Source organism: Cetorhinus maximus, unplaced genomic scaffold, assembly GCF_964194155.1.
Source record: "Cetorhinus maximus unplaced genomic scaffold, sCetMax3.hap1.1 HAP1_SCAFFOLD_1393, whole genome shotgun sequence".
In the NCBI taxonomy this organism is placed as follows: Eukaryota; Metazoa; Chordata; class Chondrichthyes; order Lamniformes; family Cetorhinidae; genus Cetorhinus; species Cetorhinus maximus.
The window spans coordinates 42,390-62,728 of NW_027597334.1; the positions used below are offsets into that span (position 1 = coordinate 42,390).

Sequence of the window (20,339 nt, forward strand, 5' to 3'; positions counted from 1 at the left end):
TGTGGGGAAACGGGGATTGGTGTGTGTGGGGAAATGGGGATTCGTGTGTGTGGGGAAATGGGGATTGGTGTGTGTGGGGAAATGGGGATTGGTGTGTGTGGGGAAATGGGGATTGGTGTGTGTGAGGAAATGGGGATTGGTGTGTGTTAGGAAATGGGGATTGGTGTATGTGAGGAAATGGGGATTGGTGTGTGTGTGAGGGAAATGGGGATTAGTGTGTGTGGGGAAATGGGGATTGGTGTGTGTGAGGGAAACGGTGATTGGTGTGTGTGAGGGAAACGGGGATTGGTGTGTGTGAGTGAATGGGGATTGGTGTGTGTGAGCAAATGGGGATTGGTGTGTGTGGGGAAATGGGGATTGGTGTGTTTGGGGAAATGGGGATTGGTGTGTGTGGGGAAATGGGGATTGGTGTGTGTGAGGAAATGGGGATTGGTGTGTGTGAGGGAAATGGGGATTGGTGTGTGTGAGGGAAATGGGGATTGGTGTGTGTGGGGAAATGGGGATTGGTGTGTGTGAGGATTGGTGTGTGTGGGGAAATGGGGATTGGTGTGTGTGGGGGAAATGGGGATTGGTGTGTGTGGGGAAATGGGGATTGGTGTGTGTGAGGGAAATGGGGATTGGTGTGTGTGAGGTTTTGGGGATTGGTGTGTGTGAGGAAATGGGGATTGGTGTGTGTGAGTGAATGGGGATTGGTGTGTGTGGGGAAATGGGGATTGGTGTGTGTGAGGAAATGGGGATTGGTGTGTGTGGGGAAATGGGGATTGGTGTGTGTGAGGATTGGTGTGTGGGGAAATGGGGATTGGTGTGTGTGGGGAAATGGGGATTGGCGTGTGTGAGGGAAATGGGGATTGGTGTGTGTGGGGAAATGGGGATTGGTGTGTGTGAGGATTGGTGTGTGTGGGGAAATGGGGATTGGTGTGTGTGGGGAAATGGGGATTGGTGTGTGTGGGGAAATGGGGATTGGTGTGTGTGCGGAAATGGGGATTGGTGTGTGTGAGGGAAATGGGGATTGGTGTGTGTGATGAAATGGGGATTGGTGTGTGTGAGGAAATGGGGATTGGTGTGTGTGAGGATTGGTGTGTGTGTGGAAATGGTGATTGGTGTGTGTGAGGGAAATGGGGATTGGTGTGTGTGGGGAAATGGGGATTGGTGTCTGTGGGGAAATGGTGATTGGTTTGTGTGAGGAAATGGGGATTGGTGTGTGTGAGTGAAACGGGGATTGGTGCGTGTGAGGAAATGGGGATTGGTGTCTGTGGGGAAATGGGGATTGGTGTGTGTGGGGAAATGGGGATTGGTGTGTGTGGGGAAATGGGGATTGGTGTGTGTGAGGAAATGGGGATTGGTTTGTGTGAGGAAATGGGGATTGGTGTGTGTGAGGATTGGTGTGTGTGAGGGAATTGGGGATTGGTGTGTGTGGGGAAATGGGGATTGGTGTGTGTGAGGACATGGGGATTTGTGTGTGTGTGGAAATGGGGATTGGTGTGTGTGAGGATTGGTGTGTGTGAGGGAAATGGGGATTGGTGTGTGTGAGGAAATGGGGATTGGTGTGTGTGAGTGAATGGGGATTGGTGTGTGTGAGGAAATGGGGATTGGTGTGTGTGAGGAAATGGGGATTGGTGTGTGTGAGGGAAATGGGGATTGGTGTGTGTGAGGGAAATGGGGATTGGTGTGTGTGAGGAAATGGGGATTGGTGTGTGTGAGGAAATGGGGATTGGTGTGTGTGAGGAAATGGGGATTGGTATGTGTGAGTGAATGGGGATTGGTGTGTGTGAGGAAATGGGGATTGGTGTGTGTGAGTGAATGGGGATTGGTGTGTGTGAGGAAATGGGGATTGGTGTGTGTGAGGAAATGGGGATTGGTGTGTGTGAGTGAATGGGGATTGGTGTGTCTGAGGAAATGGGGATTGGTGTGTGTGAGGAAATGGGGATTGGTGTGTGTGGGGAAATGGGGATTGGTGTGTGTGAGGAAATGGGGATTGGTGTGTGTGAGGAAATGGGGATTGGTGTGTGTGTGAGGAAATGGGGATTGGTGTGGGTGGGGAAATGGGGATTGGTGTGTGTGGGGAAATGGGGATTGGTGTGTGTGAGGGAAATGGGGATTGGTGTGTGTGAGTGAATGGGGATTGGTGTGTGTGAGGAAATGGGGATTGGTGTGTGTGGGGAAATGGGGATTGGTGTGTGTGGGGAAATGGGGATTGGTGTGTGTGAGGAAATGGGGATTGGTGTGTTTGGGGAAATGGGGATTGGTGTGTGTGAGGATTGGTGTGTGTGGGGAATTGGGGATTGGTGTGTGTGGGGAAATGGGGATTGGTGTGTGTGGGGAAATGGGGATTGGTGTGTGTGAGGGAAATGGGGATTGGTGTGTGTGGGGAAATGGGGATTGGTGTGTGTGGGGAAATGGGGATTGGTGTATGTGAGGGAAATGGGGATTGGTGTGTGTGAGTGAATGGGGATTGGTGTGTGTGAGGAAATGGGGATTGGTGTGTGTGGGGAAATGGGGATTGGTGTGTGTGGGGAAATGGGGATTGGTGTGTGTGAGGAAATGGGGATTGGTGTGTTTGGGGAAATGGGGATTGGTGTGTGTGTGGATTGGTGTGTGTGGGGAATTGGGGATTGGTGTGTGTGGGGAAATGGGGATTGGTGTGTGTGGGGAAATGGGGATTGGTGTGTGTGAGGGAAATGGGGATTGGTGTGTGTTGGGAAATGGGGATTGGTGTGTGTGGGGAAATGGGGATTGGATTGTGTGGGGAATATGGGGATTGGTGTGTGTGAGGGAAATGAGGATTGGTGTGTGTGAGGATTGGTGTGTGTGGGGAAAGGGGATTGGTGTGTGTGGGGAAATGGGGATTGGTGTGTGTGAGGGAAATGGGGATTGGTGTGTGTGGGGAAATGGGGATTGGTGTGTGTGAGGGAAATGGGGATTGGTGTGTGTGGGGAAATGGGGATTGGTGTGTGTGAGGGAAATGGGGATTGGTGTGTGTGAGGAAATGGGGATTGGTGTCTGTGGGGAAATGGGGATTGGTGTGTGTGGGGAAATGGGGATTGGTGTGTGTGGGGAAATGGGGATTGGTGTGTGTGAGGAAATGGGGATTGGTGTGTGTGGCGAACTGGGGATTGGCGTGTGTGGGGAAATGGGGATTGGTGTGTGTGAGGATTGGTGTGTGTGAGGGAAATGGGGATTGGTGTGTGTGGGGAAATGGGGATTGGTGTGTGTGAGGATTGGTGTGTGTGGGGAAATGGGGATTGGTGTGTGTGGGGAAATGGGGATTGGTGTGTGTGGGGAAATGGGGATTGGTATGTGTGGGGAAATGGGGATTGGTGTGTGTGAGGAAATGGGGATTGGTGTGTGTGAGGAAATGGGGATTGGTGTGTGTGGGGAAATGGGGATTGTTGTGTGTGAGGGAAATGGGGATTGGTGTGTGTGAGGGAAATGGGGATTGGTGTGTGAGGATTGGTGTGTGAGGAAATGGGGATTGGTGTGTGTGGGGAAATGGGGATTGGTGTGTGTGAGGGTTGGTGTGTGAGGAAATGGGGATTGGTGTGTGTGAGGAAATGGGGATTGGTGTGTGTGAGGAAATGAGGATTGGTGTGTGTGAGGGTTGGTGTGTGAGGAAATGGGGATTGGTGTGTGTGAGGAAATGGGGATTGTTGTGTGTGAGGAAATGAGGATTGGTGTGTGTGAGTGTTGCTGTGTGGGGAAATGGGGATTGGTGTGTGTGATGGAAATGGGGATTGGTGTGTGTCAGGAAATGAGGATTGGTGTGTGTGAGGATTGGTGTGTGTGAGGATTGGTGTGTGTGAGGGTTGGTGTGTGTGAGGGTTGTGTGTGTGGGGATTGGTGTGTGTGAGGATTGATGTGTGTGAGGATTGGTGTGTGAGAGGATTGGTGTGTGTGGGGATTGGTGTGTGTGAGGGTTGCTGTGTGTGGGGGTTGGCGTATGTGAGGGTTGGCGTGTGTGAGGGTTGGCGTGTGTGAGGTTTGGCGTGTGTGAGGGTTGGCGTGTGTGAGGGTTGTGTGTGGTGATTGGTGTGTGTGAGGGTTGGTGTGTGTGAGGATTGGTGTGTGTGAAGGTTGGTGTGTGTGAGGGTTGTGTGTGTGAGGTTTGGCGTGTGTGAGGATTGGTGTGTGTGAGGATTGGTGTGTGTGAGGGTTGGTGTGTGTGGGGAAATGGGGATTGGTGTGTGTGAGGGAAATGGGGATTGGTGTGTGTGAGGGTTTGTGTGTGAGGAAATGAGGATTGGTGTGTGTGAGGATTGGTGTGTGTGAGGATTGGTGTGTGTGAGGGATGGTGTGTGTGAGGGTTGGTGTGTGTGAGGGTCGTGTGTGTGGGGATTGGTGTGTGTGAGGATTGATGTGTGTGAGGATTGGTGTGTGTGAGGATTGATGTGTCTGAGGATTGGTGTGTGTGAGGATTGGTGTGTGTGAGGGTTGGTGTGTGTCGGGGTTGGCGTGTGTGAGGGTTGGCGTGTGTGAGGGTTGGCGTGTGTGAGGGTTGTGTGTGGTGATTGGCGTGTGTGAGGGTTGGTGTGTGTGAGGATTGGTGTGTGTGAAGGTTGGTGTGTGTGAGGGTTGTGTGTGTGAGGATTGGTGTGTGTGAGGATTGGTGTGTGTGAGGATTGGTGTGTGTGAGGGTTGCTGTGTGTGAGGGTTGGTGTGTGTGAGGGTTGTGTGTGAGGGTTGGTGTGTGTGAGGGTTGGTGTGTGTGGGGGTTGGTGTGTGTGGGGATTGGTGTGTGTGGGGGTTGGTGTGTGTGGGGGTTGGTGTGTGTGAGGGTTGGTGTGTGTGAGGGTTGATGTGTGTGAAGGTTGGTGTGTGTGAGGGTTGTGTGTGTGAGGATTGGTGTGTGTGAGGATTGGTGTGTGTGAGGATTGGTGTGTGTGAGGATTGGTGTGTGTGAGGGTTGGTGTGTGTGAGGGTTGGTGTGTGTGAGGGTTGTGTGTGAGGGTTGGTGTGTGTGAGGGTTGGTGTGTGTGGGGGTTGGTGTGTGTGGGGATTGGTGTGTGTGGGGATTGGTGTGTTTGGGGATTGGTGTGTGTGGGGATTGGTGTGTGTGGGGGTTGGTGTGTGTGAGGGTTGGTGTGTGTGAGGGTTGATGTGTGTGAAGGTTGGTGTGTGTGAGGGTTGGTGTGTGTGAGGGTTGGTGAGTGTGAGGACAGAAGATTTGGTTGAGTTGAAGTTTGCAGTGTGTACAGTGTGAGAGGGATAGTTGAGTCTGGAGGTAATGAGAGGATGGGTGAGGGTCCCTGTAGCTGGTGGGCTTCTGGCTCTGAGAGACTAAATGGTAAAATGTCAAATGCAGTTCTTTGGACCAACCCTGTATGAGTTTGTTGATTTGTGCTCCTCTCTAGGTGCTGGTGAAGCAAACTTTGATGCACTTGAATGTAACCCTTACCAGAGTAAGAAGCAGAGGCAGGAATGGGAGGTCAAAGCGCTCCTGGAGAAGGTAGGTGGCTTTGCATTCGTCTCAGACCCCTGTATCTCCACTCAGGATGTGGAGTGTGGTCACACTAACTCCAGGACAGAGTAACCCTGTGCTCCCTCCACTATAACCCTGCTGAGACACACTGTGATGGTGATCATTTCCCACTGTCTGAGAGACTCAAACACATTGGGCACCGCTTTGCCCATAAGATTGTGGTTAGTGTCCCAGTCAATCGGGCTGTCCCCCTCCCATTACTGCCCCAAGGGACTGGACCAAGTGAATCACTTTTAACCTTAACCCTGTGCACATAACCGGTTAATCAAGTGATGTTTCTGACACGGGAGAACACAGGAGAAAGTCCATTAGCAATACCTGTGCTGCATCCTCTGGATTCAGTGGGAGAACCATCAAACAAGCGCTCATTCCCTTCTTGGAGCCAGCTCCACAAGCATTCAGGGAAAAGTCCGGCAAAACCAACTTCCATGGACTGGACACTGTGTCCGGATGTCTGTAAACCTCCTCCCCTGGCATCCAGTTTTCCTCCCTCTCCACGATCCAGCCAAGGACAGAGACTCGACTGCTTCAAAGACACTCTGATCCTCTCCCTGAGGAGCAGCAGCATGGACATTAATGACTGCGAGGAGCTCGCTACCAAGCATTCAAAACGCTGACAGTTTGTCCATCGAGCTGCACCCCGCCTCGAGTCCCAACGTCTTAACCAGGAGGCAGAGCGACTACAGAGAAGGAGAGGAATGGAAACAGATCCTACACTCCGGATCCCACTGTCTCCTGGCACGTCCTGCTCCCTGAGCCTAAATGTCCGTGGGTCGAGAATCGGCCTCTACAGTCACATGAAAGACCCAGGGTGGAAACTCGTGACCCTGTGTAGATGTCACCCTCAGTTCGAGGGGCAGCCACTCACTGAAGGCAGGGAATGTCTGTGCTGACTCCTGGAAACTGTGCAATCTCTGATACGTGGGGTATGGGTGCAGATCGGCATCATTGTTCCTGAGGCACTGACCTTCTCACTCACACCTTCTGTCCAGCCTTCAAACACGGATTTCCACGCAGTGAGACTGTCTCGCTGCGATGGTAGAGAGATGGATTCTGTACTTCACAGACTGTCAGGTACAAGTGGCCTTTGTTCCACTTGGGAAAGCTTTGGCCCAGTGAGGGGAATGCCTTGGTGGGGGGGGAGATTTAAACCAATTAACAAAACAATCGAGGGCAGAAATGAGCAATTTCTACCCACAGAATATCATTCAGATCTGGAAGGCACTGCCTGAAATGGAGCTACATGGGAATATATGGAATTTACAGCACAGATGTGGCCATTCAGCCCAGCTGGCCTGTGCTGGTGTTCCTGCTCCACACCAACCTCCTCCTAGTCTGTCTTCATCTCACCCTGTCAACATATCCTTCTCTCCCTTTCTCCCTCATCCATTTCCCCCTGTAAATGGATCCACAATATTCAACTCCCTGTGCTAGCATTCTCCCCACTCTCTGGGTATAGACACTTCTCCTGAATTCCCAGCTGGGTTTATCAGCAACGACCTTCAATGGCCCCTAGTTCTGATCGCCACGCGTGATGGAGACACCTTCACTCAGTCTAGCCCATCAAAACCTTTGCAGAATATGAAAGACTTCTCTCAGGTCAGCCCCCAGCCCCTCTTTTTGAGAAAAGGGCAGCAGTTTGCACATTCATGTTCCACAGGAGTTTGCGAAAAGGTCATGTCGGATGTGGACAGGACTCAAAGGCGGGGCGGCAGGATAGAAGCAGGGTAAAGTGAACAAGGGTTTCAAAGGGCCAGCAGGGACAGTGGGCTGAATGGCCTCCTGCTGGGCTGTAAGGTGCAGTGAGATGGTGAGATTGCTGCTACTCCCTGTGCTCCTGGAGCTGGACAGTCTAGTTATAAAGACTGGGTGGTACCTGCTGTCCAGAGGGTAGTGAAGAGTGTGGTGGAGACAGCATTACCAATGTGGATATGATAGAGAAAAGTACTCCAGAACCTCACGACAAGGTGAAACTTTACTTGACAAGCTTATATTCCGAATTCCGGGAAAGCCATCCCGCAGACTGGAAGAGTTAGATCCTGTCAGAAATCAGGTTGCACCAGGGTCACCAACTGAGTTCTATCTTTCTATTTTTTTTACAGATTCAGCCGGAACTGATAACCTTGGACCCAGACAAACTGGGGCAGGTTGACTTCATCACCATGGACCAGAAACACAAAGAGCGAGTTCAGCGTCTGGTGAGTATCTCACTTGCTGGCATCAAAACCACCTGCCCTTCCGTAATTAACTCCCACAGTGCGGCACTCCCTCAGTACTGACCCTCTGACAGTGCGGCGCTCCCTCAGTACTGACCCTCTGACAGTGCAGCACTCCCTCAGTACTGACGCTCTGACAGTGCGGCACTCCCTCAGTACTGACCCTCTGACAGTGCGGCGCTCCCTCAGTACTGACCCTCTGACAGTGCAGCACTCCCTCAGTACTGACGCTCTGACAGTGCGGCACTCCCTCAGTACTGACCCTCTGACAGTGCAGCACTCCCTCAGTACTGACGCTCTGACAGTGCGGCACTCCCTCAGTACTGACCCTCTGACAGTGCGGCGCTCCCTCAGTACTGATCCTCTGACAGTGCGGCGCTCCCTCAGTACTGACCCTCTGACAGTGCAGCACTCCCTCAGTATTGACCCTCTGACAGTGCAGCATTACCTCAGTACTGACCCTCTGACAGTGCAGCGCTCCCTCAGTACTGACCCTCTGACAGTGCAGCACTCCCTCAGTACTGACCCTCTGACAGTGCGGCACTCCCTCACTACTGACCCTCTGACAGTGCAGCACTCCCTCAGTACTGACCCTCTGACAGTGCGGCACTCCCTCAGTACTGACCCTCTGACAGTGTGGCACTCCCTCAGTACTGACCCTCTGACAGTGCGGCACTCCCTCACTACTGACCCTCTGACAGTGCGCCACTCCCTCAGTACTGACCCTCTGACAGTGCGGCACTCCCTCAGTACTGACCCTCTGACAGTGCGGCACTCCCTCAGTACTGACCCTCTGACAGTGCGGCACTCCCTCAGTACTGACCCTCTGACAGTGCGGCACTCCCTCAGTACTGACCCTCTGACAGTGCGGCACTCCCTCAGTACTGACCCTCTGACAGTGCGGCACTCCCTCAGTACTGACCCTCTGACAGTGCGGCACTCCCTCAGTACTGACCCTCTGACAGTGCGGCACTCCCTCAGTACTGACCCTCTGACAGTGCAGCACTCCCTCAGTACTGACCCTCTGATAGTGCGGCACTCCCTCAGTACTGACCCTCTGACAGTGCGGCGCTCCCTCAGTACTGACCCTCTGACAGTGTGGCACTCCCTCAGTACTGACCCTCTGACAGTGCAGCACTCCCTCAGTATTGACCCTCTGACAGTGCAGCATTACCTCAGTACTGACCCTCTGACAGTGCAGCACTCCCTCAGTACTGACCCTCCGACAGTGCAGCACTCCCTCAGTACTGACCCTCTGACGGTGCGGCTCTCCCTCAGTACTGACCCTCCGACAGTGCAGCACTCATTCTGCTCTGGGTAGGCGTCAGGCTGGTTTCGGTTGGTGATTTTGATGATTTGTGTTCCTCTGGGTCGTCCTCACTAAGTGCAGTCTTCCCTCTGCTGCGAACCCTAACAGCCCACACCCTGGCCTCTGAGCTCTGAGCTCCAGTGTTTAAGTTCTGCTCTTGTGTCTGTCCCACATGGCAGGGCTTTGATCCTTTGGAGAAAAAGGCGTTTGAACCAAAGCACAAGATGAAGGGCAGAAGTTCGGCCAAGAACATCGAGAAGCGGAAAAAGAAGGTGGCGTTTGAGGAGCAGAGGGTGAGTGTCAGCTGCGAGAAGGACACTCTGACAGAGAGGCACAGAGGCATGTGGCCCTTGACTGCTCTCACACCGACCCCAGTGTCAGCTGTGATAGCAGCCGTCTGCCTACTCCCCACCAGAGGAGTAACTGGTCTCAGTGAAGGCTGGCCAGAGGTTTCAGGTCACTATCCAATAGCTACACTCTCCACCTCCCAGCAACCTGCAGCACATTCCCCAGCTCAGAGGCCTGGCACTGTGGTGGGGGTGCTGGGCAGGGCCCTCAGCGCAGGGGGCAGTTCAGCCCCTCAAGCCTGTTTGGCTGTTCAAGTCGATCGTGGCCGGTCCGTGTCTTAACTCCAGTTACCCAGCTTGTCCTGTAACCCCTCATCCAACCAACAATCTAACAATCGGATTTTTAAATTTTCAATTGAACTCCTCCACCATCAACCTCCCTCCAACCTCAGCAGCTTCCTGAGAGAGAGAGAGAGAGTTTCAGCTTCCCGCTGCCCTGTGTGTGATGAACTGCTTCCTGGTTCTTGTTTTAAGCCTCTGTCCCCGTGTCCTGCTGCTTTCATCCCATCTCCAGTAGTAAACTCCTCAAATGGAGAGAGAGATTACAGAATTCAGTGGCACAGAGTAATCTGGGTGTCCTGATACATGAATCACGAAATGGTTAGCGTGTAGCTACAGCAAGTGAGTCGGAAGGTAAATGGGAATGTTGGTGTTTATTGCAGGGGGAATGGAATATAAAAGTAGGAAAGTTTTACTGCAGCTGCACAGGGCCACGGTGAGACCACATCTGGAATATTCTGTACAGTTTTGGTCTCATTTGAAAAAAGATATAATTGTGTTAGAAGCAGTTCAGAGAAGGTTCACTCGACTCATTCCAGGGATGAAGGGCTTATCTTATGAGGAAAGGTTGAACCAGTTGGACCGATACCCATTGGAGTTTAGAAGAATCACAGAATATTAACAGCACAGAAGGAGGACATTCAGCCCATCATGTCTACACCAGCTCTCCAAATGAGCATTATGACCTAGTGTCACTGCCCTGCCTTTTCCCTGTACCCCTGCACATTGTTTCTATTCAAATAATCATCCAATTCCTTCTTGAATGCCTCGATTGAACCTGCCTCCACCACACTCCCCAGGCAGCGCGTTCCAGACCCGAACCACTCGCTGGGTGAAAAGGCGTGAAGAGTGATCTTCTTGAAACATATAAGATCCTGAGGGGACTTGATAGGGCAGATATCTGGAGGATAGACCCTCTTGTAGGGGAGACCAGACCCAGGGAACACAGTTTAAGAATAAGAGGTCTCTCTTTTAAGACTGAGGTGAGGAGGGTCTGAGGGTCTCAGAGGCCGTTAGTCTGTGGAATTCTCTTCCCCAGAGAGCGCTGGGGGCTGGGCCATTGAATATATTCAAGGCTGAGTTAGACAGGTTTTTGATTGACAAGGGAGCCAAGGGTTATGGGGGGGGGCAGACAGGAAAGTGGAGTTGAGACCACAATCTGATCAGCCATGATCTTACTGAATGGTGGAGCAGGCTCGAAGGGCTGAATGGCCTCCTCCTAAGTTCCTGTGTTCCCCCTCCTCCCCCAAGCCCCATTTTCCAATTGATTCACTTCCCGGTGGTCCAGAGTGAGACCTGAGGAGGGATTTGAAGGGGGGGGGGGAGGGAGACACGAGGAGTGTGTGTGGAGCAGGGCGTTGGAAGCCCCTCTATGTTGAGGTGTTGGTTCCCACTCTTACACAGTGTATGGTCAGCATCGACCACTGACTACCCTGCAAGGCACAACATGGCTGCGTCCTGTGGTTAAACCACCCCAGGAAGACCTTCACCAGCAGCAGCAGCCAGCGCTGTGTGAGCTTCATGACACTGCCCTGCCTGGACTTAAACTTTACTACCCTTTCTTCGAGTACAGGCGCGCTGTCGTATTTACTGAAAGTTTTGCAATTAAAGCCTTAACCACAGAAGATTTTGACACTGGGCTTCAAGAAAGTATGGTGACAGAAAACTTCAGTTCAGTTCAATTCAAATCCTAAATGATATGAGTTATAAATGTTAACAAATTAACTAACCAGTAACTGAAACGATTAAGTCATTATAACAAAGATTTCCAGACTCAGCAGGCTAAAGCCTGCCTTAGCTGCTGCTGCATGTTGCTTGTGGACAGAGCTGCCGATGTCTCTCCTTTGAACCACAACGTTCTCGACACGTTGGTGTGAATACGTTTGAGGTTTTCACTACACCTGAACCTTTCCTCATGGCGATTATAACCTGTTCTGCAACCCCTGCTATCCTCACCTCAGGCGCATGTGCTATTGTGTTCCTGTTCCTGTTCCTGTTTTATAAAACAAGCAAAAACACAGAGCAGCTGAATTGTACCAGACTTTTCACACTGGTCGAAATAAAAATCAACTTCCGAATGCTCCCTCTCCAAAATTACTTCATACCGGCCCTTTTAACCAGCCCTGTCATTCAGTTTGGTTTTTTATTCATGGATAGGATGTGGGCTTCGCTGGCTGGACCAGCATTTATTACCCATCCCTAGTTGCCCCTTGAGAAGGTGGTGGTGAGCCGCCTTCTTGAACCGCTGCAGTCCCGTGTGGTGTAGGTACACCCACAGCGCTGTTAGGGAGGGAGTTCCAGGATTTTGACCCAGAGACAGTGAAGGAACGGCGATATATTTCCAAGTCAGGATGGTGAGTGACTTGGAGGGGAACTTCCAGGTGGTGGTGTTCCCATGTATCTGCTGCCCTTGTCCTTCTAGATGGTAGTGGTCGTGGGTTTGGAAGGTGCTGTCAAAGGAGCCTTGGTGAATTCCTGCAGTGCATCTTGTAGATGGTACACACACTGCTGCTACTGTGTGTCGGTGGGTGGAGGGAGTGAATGTTTGTGGATGTGGTGCCAATCAAGCGGGGCTGCTTTGTCCTGGATGGTGTCGAGCTTCTTGAGTGTTGTGGGAGCTGCACTCATCCAGGCAAGTAGGGAGTATTCCATCACACTCCTGACTTGTGCCTTGTAGATGGTGGACAGGCTTTGGGGAGTCAGGAGGTGAGTTACTCACCACAGGATTCCCAGCCTCTGACCTGCTCTTGTAGCCGCAGGATTTATATGGCTGGTCCAGTTCAGTTTCTGGCCAGCTGTGTACACATAAAATGGAGGTGAATATACCTTTGCAACATCTACCCAAAATATTTCTAGCGGGCAGATACGTCTGCATTTGAACTCTCGTCATCAAAATGGTTCTTTTTTTGCTTTGAATATTTTCATTCCAAACTCTCTGTGACCACAGCAGCGCTGTGTTCCCTACAGGCCAGCGCTGTCCACGGGCTTGATGGGAATAGGGAGCTCTGATTTCACTGCAGAACAATCCACACCGTTTAACCATCCCTCCCTCTCCCCTTCAGGAAATAATCCGGCAAAGCATCGAGGGGAAACTGAAAGCTCGGGAGGAACGGAATGCCAGAGAGACGGACGCCCCTCGTGTGACCACAACCTTGGACCGATTCAAAAAATAGACTGGCTGGGAAGCTTTGGAGTGGGGAGGGGCCCACGTTCCCTGGAGCCCCGCTGGGGGGCGGGGGGGTGAGTGTGCGTGTGACACTGACTGTGCTCCGAACTAACACAGGATCCATCAAATCGAGGAGAAAGTCAGTCCCCCTGATCCCATACCCGCACCCCCCACCCCCACCCCAGCCAAACCAGCAGTGAGCTGAGGGGATCCCGGTGAATCAAAGCGTTGGTCAATAATTTGTGGATTTATATTTTTCTGGATCGCCGGAATAAACTTTTCCCATCACGAATGACCCCCTCTCTGAAGCAGCAGCAACTTCCTAACCTTTTTGCTGCAGGTTTTTGTTCTGATTATTTGTCAAGTTGTTTTACTGCTATTTTTTTTTTAAAAATAAATAAATCTTGCACAGCGTTTCGTCTGGGGTGTTTAGAAATTGAAAATATTGATGGCCATTCAGCCCATCACACCAGTGCTAGCACTTTGCATGAACTGTCCAATTTAGCCCCACGCCCAGGATTATTCTCTTTCATCTAGGAGTCAGCAACCTCAAGAGGAAAAAGAGCCCATTTTTAAAATTTTGCTCTAAAAATATCTTGGTGGTGACGGTGGAGTAGTGTTGCTGTCACTGGGCTAGTAATCCAGAGGCCTGGGCTAATGCTGTGGGGACCCGCGTACAGATCCCACCAGCAGCTTGGGGGGGATTGATAATGTCTGCAGTGTAAGGCTAGTTTCAGTCATGGTGATTGTCGTAAAAACCCCATCTGGTTCACTACTGCCCCTTTAGGGAAGGAAATCTGCCGTCCTTACCCGGTCTGGCCTACATGTGACCCCAGACCCACAGCAATGCCCTCTGAATGGCCTTACCAGGCCATGAAAGAATAAAGAAAAAAAATAATGAAGCCAATCAATTCCCTCCTCATTATTGCTGCATGCGGCTGTTTTGATTTTAGTGTAAGATGAAGCACAAATCACTCTGTACCGCAGCATTCCGCACTCTCTCTCCATCGACGCACACATCCCAAGAAAGAATAAACGTTTAAAAAAGCGGCAATTCATTTGACAGTTTCTCACAACTACGACTGCAAAGGTTGTAGCTGTCAAAGTGGGGTCGGTCGACTGAGGTCAGGAGCCACCTATCAGACCCTGGCTGGTGAATTAATCCTTTAAATTCAGCCCTTTGATTTCTCCGCAAGGGTCTGTGAAATCTGATTCCACCTACCCTCAGTGCACTGCAGCTCCAAAAAATCCTCTCTCTCAGGGTATTATTTCAGCGGAGAGAGAGCCAGACTCTGGAATGCTGCAGTACAAAACGAATCACTAAACAGCGACTGAAGGCAAATGGAATATTAGTTTATTTTTCTTTATTCTTTCATGGCCTGGTAAGGCTGCCCATCCCTAATTGCCCTTCACAGGGCAGTTAAGAGTCAGCCACATTGCTGTGGAGTCTGGAGTCACACGTTGAGCCAGACCGGGTAAGGACAACGTTAGCCAGATGGGTTTTTATAACAATAAGCGACAATAGTTTCATGGTCACCATGTCCGAGACTCGCTTTTCAATCCAGGTTTGTTAATTGAATTTAAACTCCAGCAGTTACCAGGCTGGGATTTGACCCCCTGTCCCCACAGCATTCACCTGGGCCTATGGGTTACTAGTCCAGCGACATTACCACTACACCACCATCTTTACTTATTAAACCTTGACTTACTAAAAGTGGGGAAGCCTTACTACAGCTGTTGGTGAGACCACACCCGGAACACTGTGGACAGCTTTAGTCTCCTTATTAAGGAGGGATACACCCGCATTGGAAGCCGTTCAGAGAAGGTTCACTTGGCTGATCCCTGGGATGAAGGGGTTTGTCCAATGAGGAAAGGCTGACCAGGTTGGGCCTATGTCCATTGGAGTTTAGGAGAATGAGAGGTGATCTTATTGAGACAGCTACGATTCTGAGGGAGTGATTGACAGGGTGGATGCTGAGAGGATGTTCCCCACCCCCGTGGGGGAATCTAGAACCAGGGGACAGTTTCAAAATTAGGGGTCTCCCATTTAAGACGGAGATGAAGAGGAATTTCTCTGAGGGTCATTAGTCTTTGGAATTCTCTGCTCCCCAGAAAGCAGTGGAGACTGGGTCAGTGAATATACTCAAAGCTGAGTTAGACAGGGGGGGTCAAGGCTTATGGGGGACAGGCAGGAAAATGGAGTTAACTCAGATCTCATAAGACGTTTAAGTACAGGAGGCCATTCAGCCCATCGTGTCTGTGCCGGTCAACAGAGATCTGACGACACTAATCCCATTTTCCAGGCTTGGCCCATAGCCTTGGAGGCTATGGCAACACAAGTGAATATCTAAATACTTCTTAAATGTTACAAGAGTTTCTGACTCAACCACCCTTTCAGGCAGTGAGTTCCAGACTCCCACCACCCTCTGGGTGAAAATTCCTCTTTTATTTATCCAGTCACGGGATATGGGCTTCGCATTTATTGCCCATCCCTAATTGTCCTTGAGAAGGTGGTGGTGAGCTGCCTTCTTGAACCGCTGCAGTCCATGTGGTGTAGGTACACCCACAGTGCTGTTCGGGAGGGAGTTCCAGGATTTTGACCCAGCGACAGTGAAGGAACGGCGATATATTTCCAAGTCAGGTTGGTGAGTGACTTGGAGGGGAACTTCCAGGTGGTGGTGTTCCCATCTATCTGCTGCCCTTGTGGTTGTGGGTTTGGAAGGTGCTGTCGAAGGAGCCTTGGTGAGTTCTGGCATCTTGTAGATGGTACACACGCTGCTGCTACTGTGTGTCGGTGGTGGTGGGAGTGAATGTTTGTGGATGGGGTGCCAATCAAGCAGCTGCTTTGTCCTGGATGGTGTTGAGCTTTTTGAGTGTTGTGGGAGCTGCACTCATCCAGGCAAGGGAGGAGTATTCCATCACACTCCTGACTTGTGCCTTGTAGATGGTGGACAGGCTTTGGGGAGTCAGGAGGTGAGTTACTCATCGCAGGATTCCCAGCCTCTGACCAGTTACAGCCGTATCTGAAACCGAAATTATCTGAAATCCGCAATGCGATTGGCCCTGAGGGTTTCAGATAACAGATTCCTGAGCTGTAATTTTATTGATGTGAGTGAAACTGCAGAGTGACTTTGTCATTGACATCCCAGTACCTCAGCAATGAGCTTGTTGTCACGAGTGTTTTGATGTGAGTGAAAGCTGCTTCTTGTTCTGTGTCCAGGACCACTGAACATCCTTTGCAGTGAGCTTCTACGGAGGTTCACAATCTGACAGCAAATTGGGATAGAGCTTTGCTCGGTGGTTGACAAATCCAACAAATCGTTGCACCACCTTCACATCTGTTAGTTGCTGCATTGCTGCCACAGCTCCCAACTTAACAGGAGGAGGGCAAAGTCCTTTCACCACCACTACATGGCCTTTGTACTTGACTACGTCATTTTTAGTTGCAGTTTTTTTCTTATTCAGCTTCAGGTTCAGCTGGCAAACTGTCTCTAGCATTCTTACTAGATTCTGATCATGGTCTGCGATGGCTTCTTCCATTGTATCTCCACATCCATAGACCATTAGTTCATCCATGATCACTCCCACTTCTGGGAGATCATCGACTATCTCATGTTGTCTATGATGAATATTATGACCGATGCATTGGTAAAGCGGAGTTATTTAAAAATCCCAGAGGGAAACTTTAAACAACTGTCATAACCTATAATTTTAAGCGTTTTGTTTTGAGATGCGACTCTAAATTCAGGAATCAGACCACCAGTCCTCGAGGTTTTACATTAAACTAAATGAAACGTTTTATTAATTTGCACAGGTTAAAATATATATACACAGCTTCAAATTACTACTATCATAACTTTTAACAAATCCCAAACTAATCTCCATTAAGGCAACGGTAATCCATCGACTTAACCAAACACCAGGCAAAGCATTTTCACCTAATGAATTCAAAATGAGGTTCTTTCCAATGTGGAGCCAGTTGAGGGCTTACAGCTACCTTTTGATCTCACATTGCCTCTGCTCTGCACACCCGAAAACTACTGACGTTATACCTACCAACCCCCATTGAATGTAAATTCTCATTGTATCAACAACCTCTTTGAACTTTACCTTTTAACAATGAAACCCCATTCATTGTACCAATTTTATTAGTAATATAAACATATTGCTTGGTAACTGATAGGAAGGCATCAAGTTTTCACCCCACTTGAATGTTGTATTGAAAAAATGCAAATACACTCTACCTCACTGTTTACATCTCAAACTAGTACATATCAAAGCACCCAGACTAGCTGGCTTTAATCCAGTTAAGACACACCCGGCTAGGCTAAAGCTCTATTTTAAAAGAAAGATATTTTCCAAATATATACATTAATAGCTTCATGACATCCCCTCCTTATCAGAAAATGAACCATCATAATTCTAAAAGACGGTTTCATTTCAATAACCCATCTCACACCATCTCCCATACTCATTACACTTACATTACCAGATGCATACATTAACATAACAATGTGTCTATATTTTATATATATACACACAAGTCTTTGGTATGAACAGAAATCACTCCAATTCAGTGTCCAGGTTGTTTTTTAAAATGTCCAAATTTCCTTTAAGCTTAAGCACTTGGTAATGAATCTGTGAACAGATTTTCTCTTCCAGCAATACGTATAATACCTAGATTAAATAGTTGGAATGATAGACTCCATCTGAAAACACTTGCACTTTTGTCAAAAAATTTGTCCAAAAGCTTCAAAGGATTGTGGTCTATTATAAACAATTGTTCCTGATGAATTATTTGCAACATAAATTTCAAAATGCTGCAACGCTAGCACCAAACCCAAAGTCTCTTTCTCGATCGTTGAATGTCTTCTCTGTTGTACATTCAGCTTCCGTGAAAAATACTTGATCGGTTTATCAATTCCATTGAGTCAGAGAGGTTTACAGCACAGAAAAAGGTCCTTCAGCCCATCGAGTCTGTGCCAGTCAAACAAGTACCTAACTATTCTAATCCTATTTTCCAGCACTAGACTAGCACATCCAAATACTTAGAACCGTAGAAAAGTTACAGCACAGAAGGAGGCCATTCGGCCCACCTTGTCCATGCCAGCCCGAGGACACCCTTTCTAATCCCACCTTCCTGCACCCGGCCCATAGCCCTGCAGCTTACAGCACTTACGGTGCAGATCCAGGTAATTTTTAAAAGAGTTTAGAGTTTCTGCCTCTACCACCAACTTGGGCAGCGAATTCCAGACACCCACTACCCTCTGCCTAAAAAAGTTCTTCCTCATGTCCCCCTACACCTTCTGCCACTTATCTTGAATCTATGTCCCCTGGTTCTAGAATTCTCCACCAAGGGAAACAATTTTATCCTGTCCACTCTATCTATTCCCCTCATAATTTTGTACACCTCAATCAAGTCACATCTCAGCTGCCTTTGTTCTCCTTCTTAAATGTTATGAGGGTTTCTGCCTCCACCACCCTTTCAGACAGTGTTCCAGATTCCCAACCACCCTCTGGGTGAAAAAATTCTTCCTCACATCCCCTCTAAACCTCCTGCTCCTTACCTTAAATCTACACCCCCTGGTTATTGATCCCTCCACCAAGGGGAAAAGTTCCTTCCTGTCTACCCTATCTATGCCCCTCATAATTTTATACTCCAATATTAAATTCCAGTGTCATCTTCTTGTAAGAGTACAGCCCCAATGTCTATATCGCTTGCATCAACGTGCAATTTGAATTGCTTGGTATAATTGGGCGCTGCCAACACTGGTGTCGTAGTTGATACAGTTTTCAAACTATCGAATAACTTCTGACACTCCAGTGCCCATTGAAACTCCTTGTTCTTTTTTAATAGTTCAGTCAGTGGAGCAACCACTTGGCTAAAATTTGGTACAAATTTCCGGTAAAACCCACTCAATGCCCAGAAATCTCAAAACGTCTCGTTTTGTTGTAGGCTCTGGGAAATCCACGATAGCCTTGACTTTCGCATCTCTTGGAACCACCTTACCATATCCAATGGTATGGCCTAGATACGTAACTTATGCTTTTGCAAATTCACTTTTAGCCAAGTTCATCACCAAATTAGCTTCTTGTATTCTAGTAAATAATTCTTCCAGATGCTGTAAATGCTCCTCCCGCGTCTGCCGAAAACAATTAGATCATCAATATAAACAGCACAATTGCTTCTCCCGCAATTACTTTATTTGTAAGTCTTTGATATGTGGCAGGTGCATTTTTCATACTAAATGGCATGACTTTAAACTGATGTAGTCCACTTGGCGTTATCTCCTTTGCTCTCTCCGACAACGATGCCTGCTAATATCCTTTTAGCGAGTCAATTTTTGTAATAAATTTCGATTGTCCCACTTTCCCAATGCAATCTTCCAACCGTGGTATAGGATATGAATCTGATTTTGTCACCACATTCATCTTTCAATAGTGTGATAACTTTGCCGGATTTAATTTATAAGGGCTGTTGCCTTATTGAAGATGATATTTCTGTATATACACCATGTAAAGCTAAATGTGTCTTTCCCAACTTATTTCCTACAAATAAGTTTGTGTGACTGCAATAGCTTTTCCAAATCACTGACACTTGCTTGGAAGGTAACTCGATATTTCAGTTAAATTTTCAAGTACCCCCTCATTATCCAATTTGATTAGAGGAAAATCAATTTCAGAATCCTGCATTTCTACCTCTTTCTCATCATCCACCTTCACTAACACCTCTTTTTGTCCCTCTTCCCGGTCAAAGTACTTTTTAAGCATATTTACATGACACACCCTCTGCTTCTTCTATCTGGAGTATTTATTAAATAATTTACTTCACTCAATTTCTTTTCAATCCTGTAAGGTCCACTAAATCCTGCATTTAACGAATCCCCTAGTACTGGTAATAAAACTAATACTTTCCAGAAACAAAACTGCAAATTTTAGCCGCCTTATCTGCTTTCACTTTCATCACTGCTTGTGGTTTTCCTGTTATTTGACATGTATGACAGGTTCTACAGAATGTGACTACACGCCTATGCAATCCTGGCCAAAAAACACCTCTGTCTTTTTCCTGTGTCCTCCTAATTCCTAAATGTCTCCCCCATTGGAATTTCATGAGCAGTCCTCAGAATCTCATTTCTATAAATTAATGGGATAACCATCTGATGCACCTCCCTCCAGCTTTCATTTGCTGAGACATGATCCAACCACCATTTTCTCATTAAAATATTCCCTCAAAGATAACAACATACTGGAATATATTTTGCTTCTATTTCTGAATAAGCTTTCTGATATAACTATTTTAATTGCAAATCATTTTTTTTGTAACTCCACTAACCTCTTTGAGTTAAACACTCCAACTGAAGTGTCCTGCATTCCTTCCTCCTGAGCAATGTTATCAAACAGTGCAAGCCAACTGGATTTCGACATCTTCTTCCTGCCTTTGAATTTCCTGCTTATCTTGTTTATCTTGTTCTTCCTGATGGGCCTTTGATCTCATTATAATAATCAGAAAACAATCCAGGATGTTCCTTCTGTAGAACTTCTGTTG

At 48.6% G+C, this 20,339-nt stretch overlaps 1 protein-coding gene across 1 annotated transcript in view; it reads left to right on the forward strand.

The window, feature by feature from the left end:
* The window catches only part of wdr46 (WD repeat domain 46), a gene marked incomplete at its 5' end in the record, with an annotated part of 39,197 nt that extends 25,990 nt beyond the window's left edge, over positions 1-13,207 (forward strand). Inside the window, 4 exons of the mRNA XM_078536656.1 lie at positions 5,349-5,443; positions 7,579-7,674; positions 9,181-9,294; positions 12,690-13,207. Coding sequence (XP_078392782.1) covers positions 5,349-5,443; positions 7,579-7,674; positions 9,181-9,294; positions 12,690-12,800 — 416 coding nt within the window. The remainder of the gene's footprint in view (positions 1-5,348; positions 5,444-7,578; positions 7,675-9,180; positions 9,295-12,689) is intronic.
* Between the last annotated feature and the right edge of the window lie 7,132 nt (positions 13,208-20,339).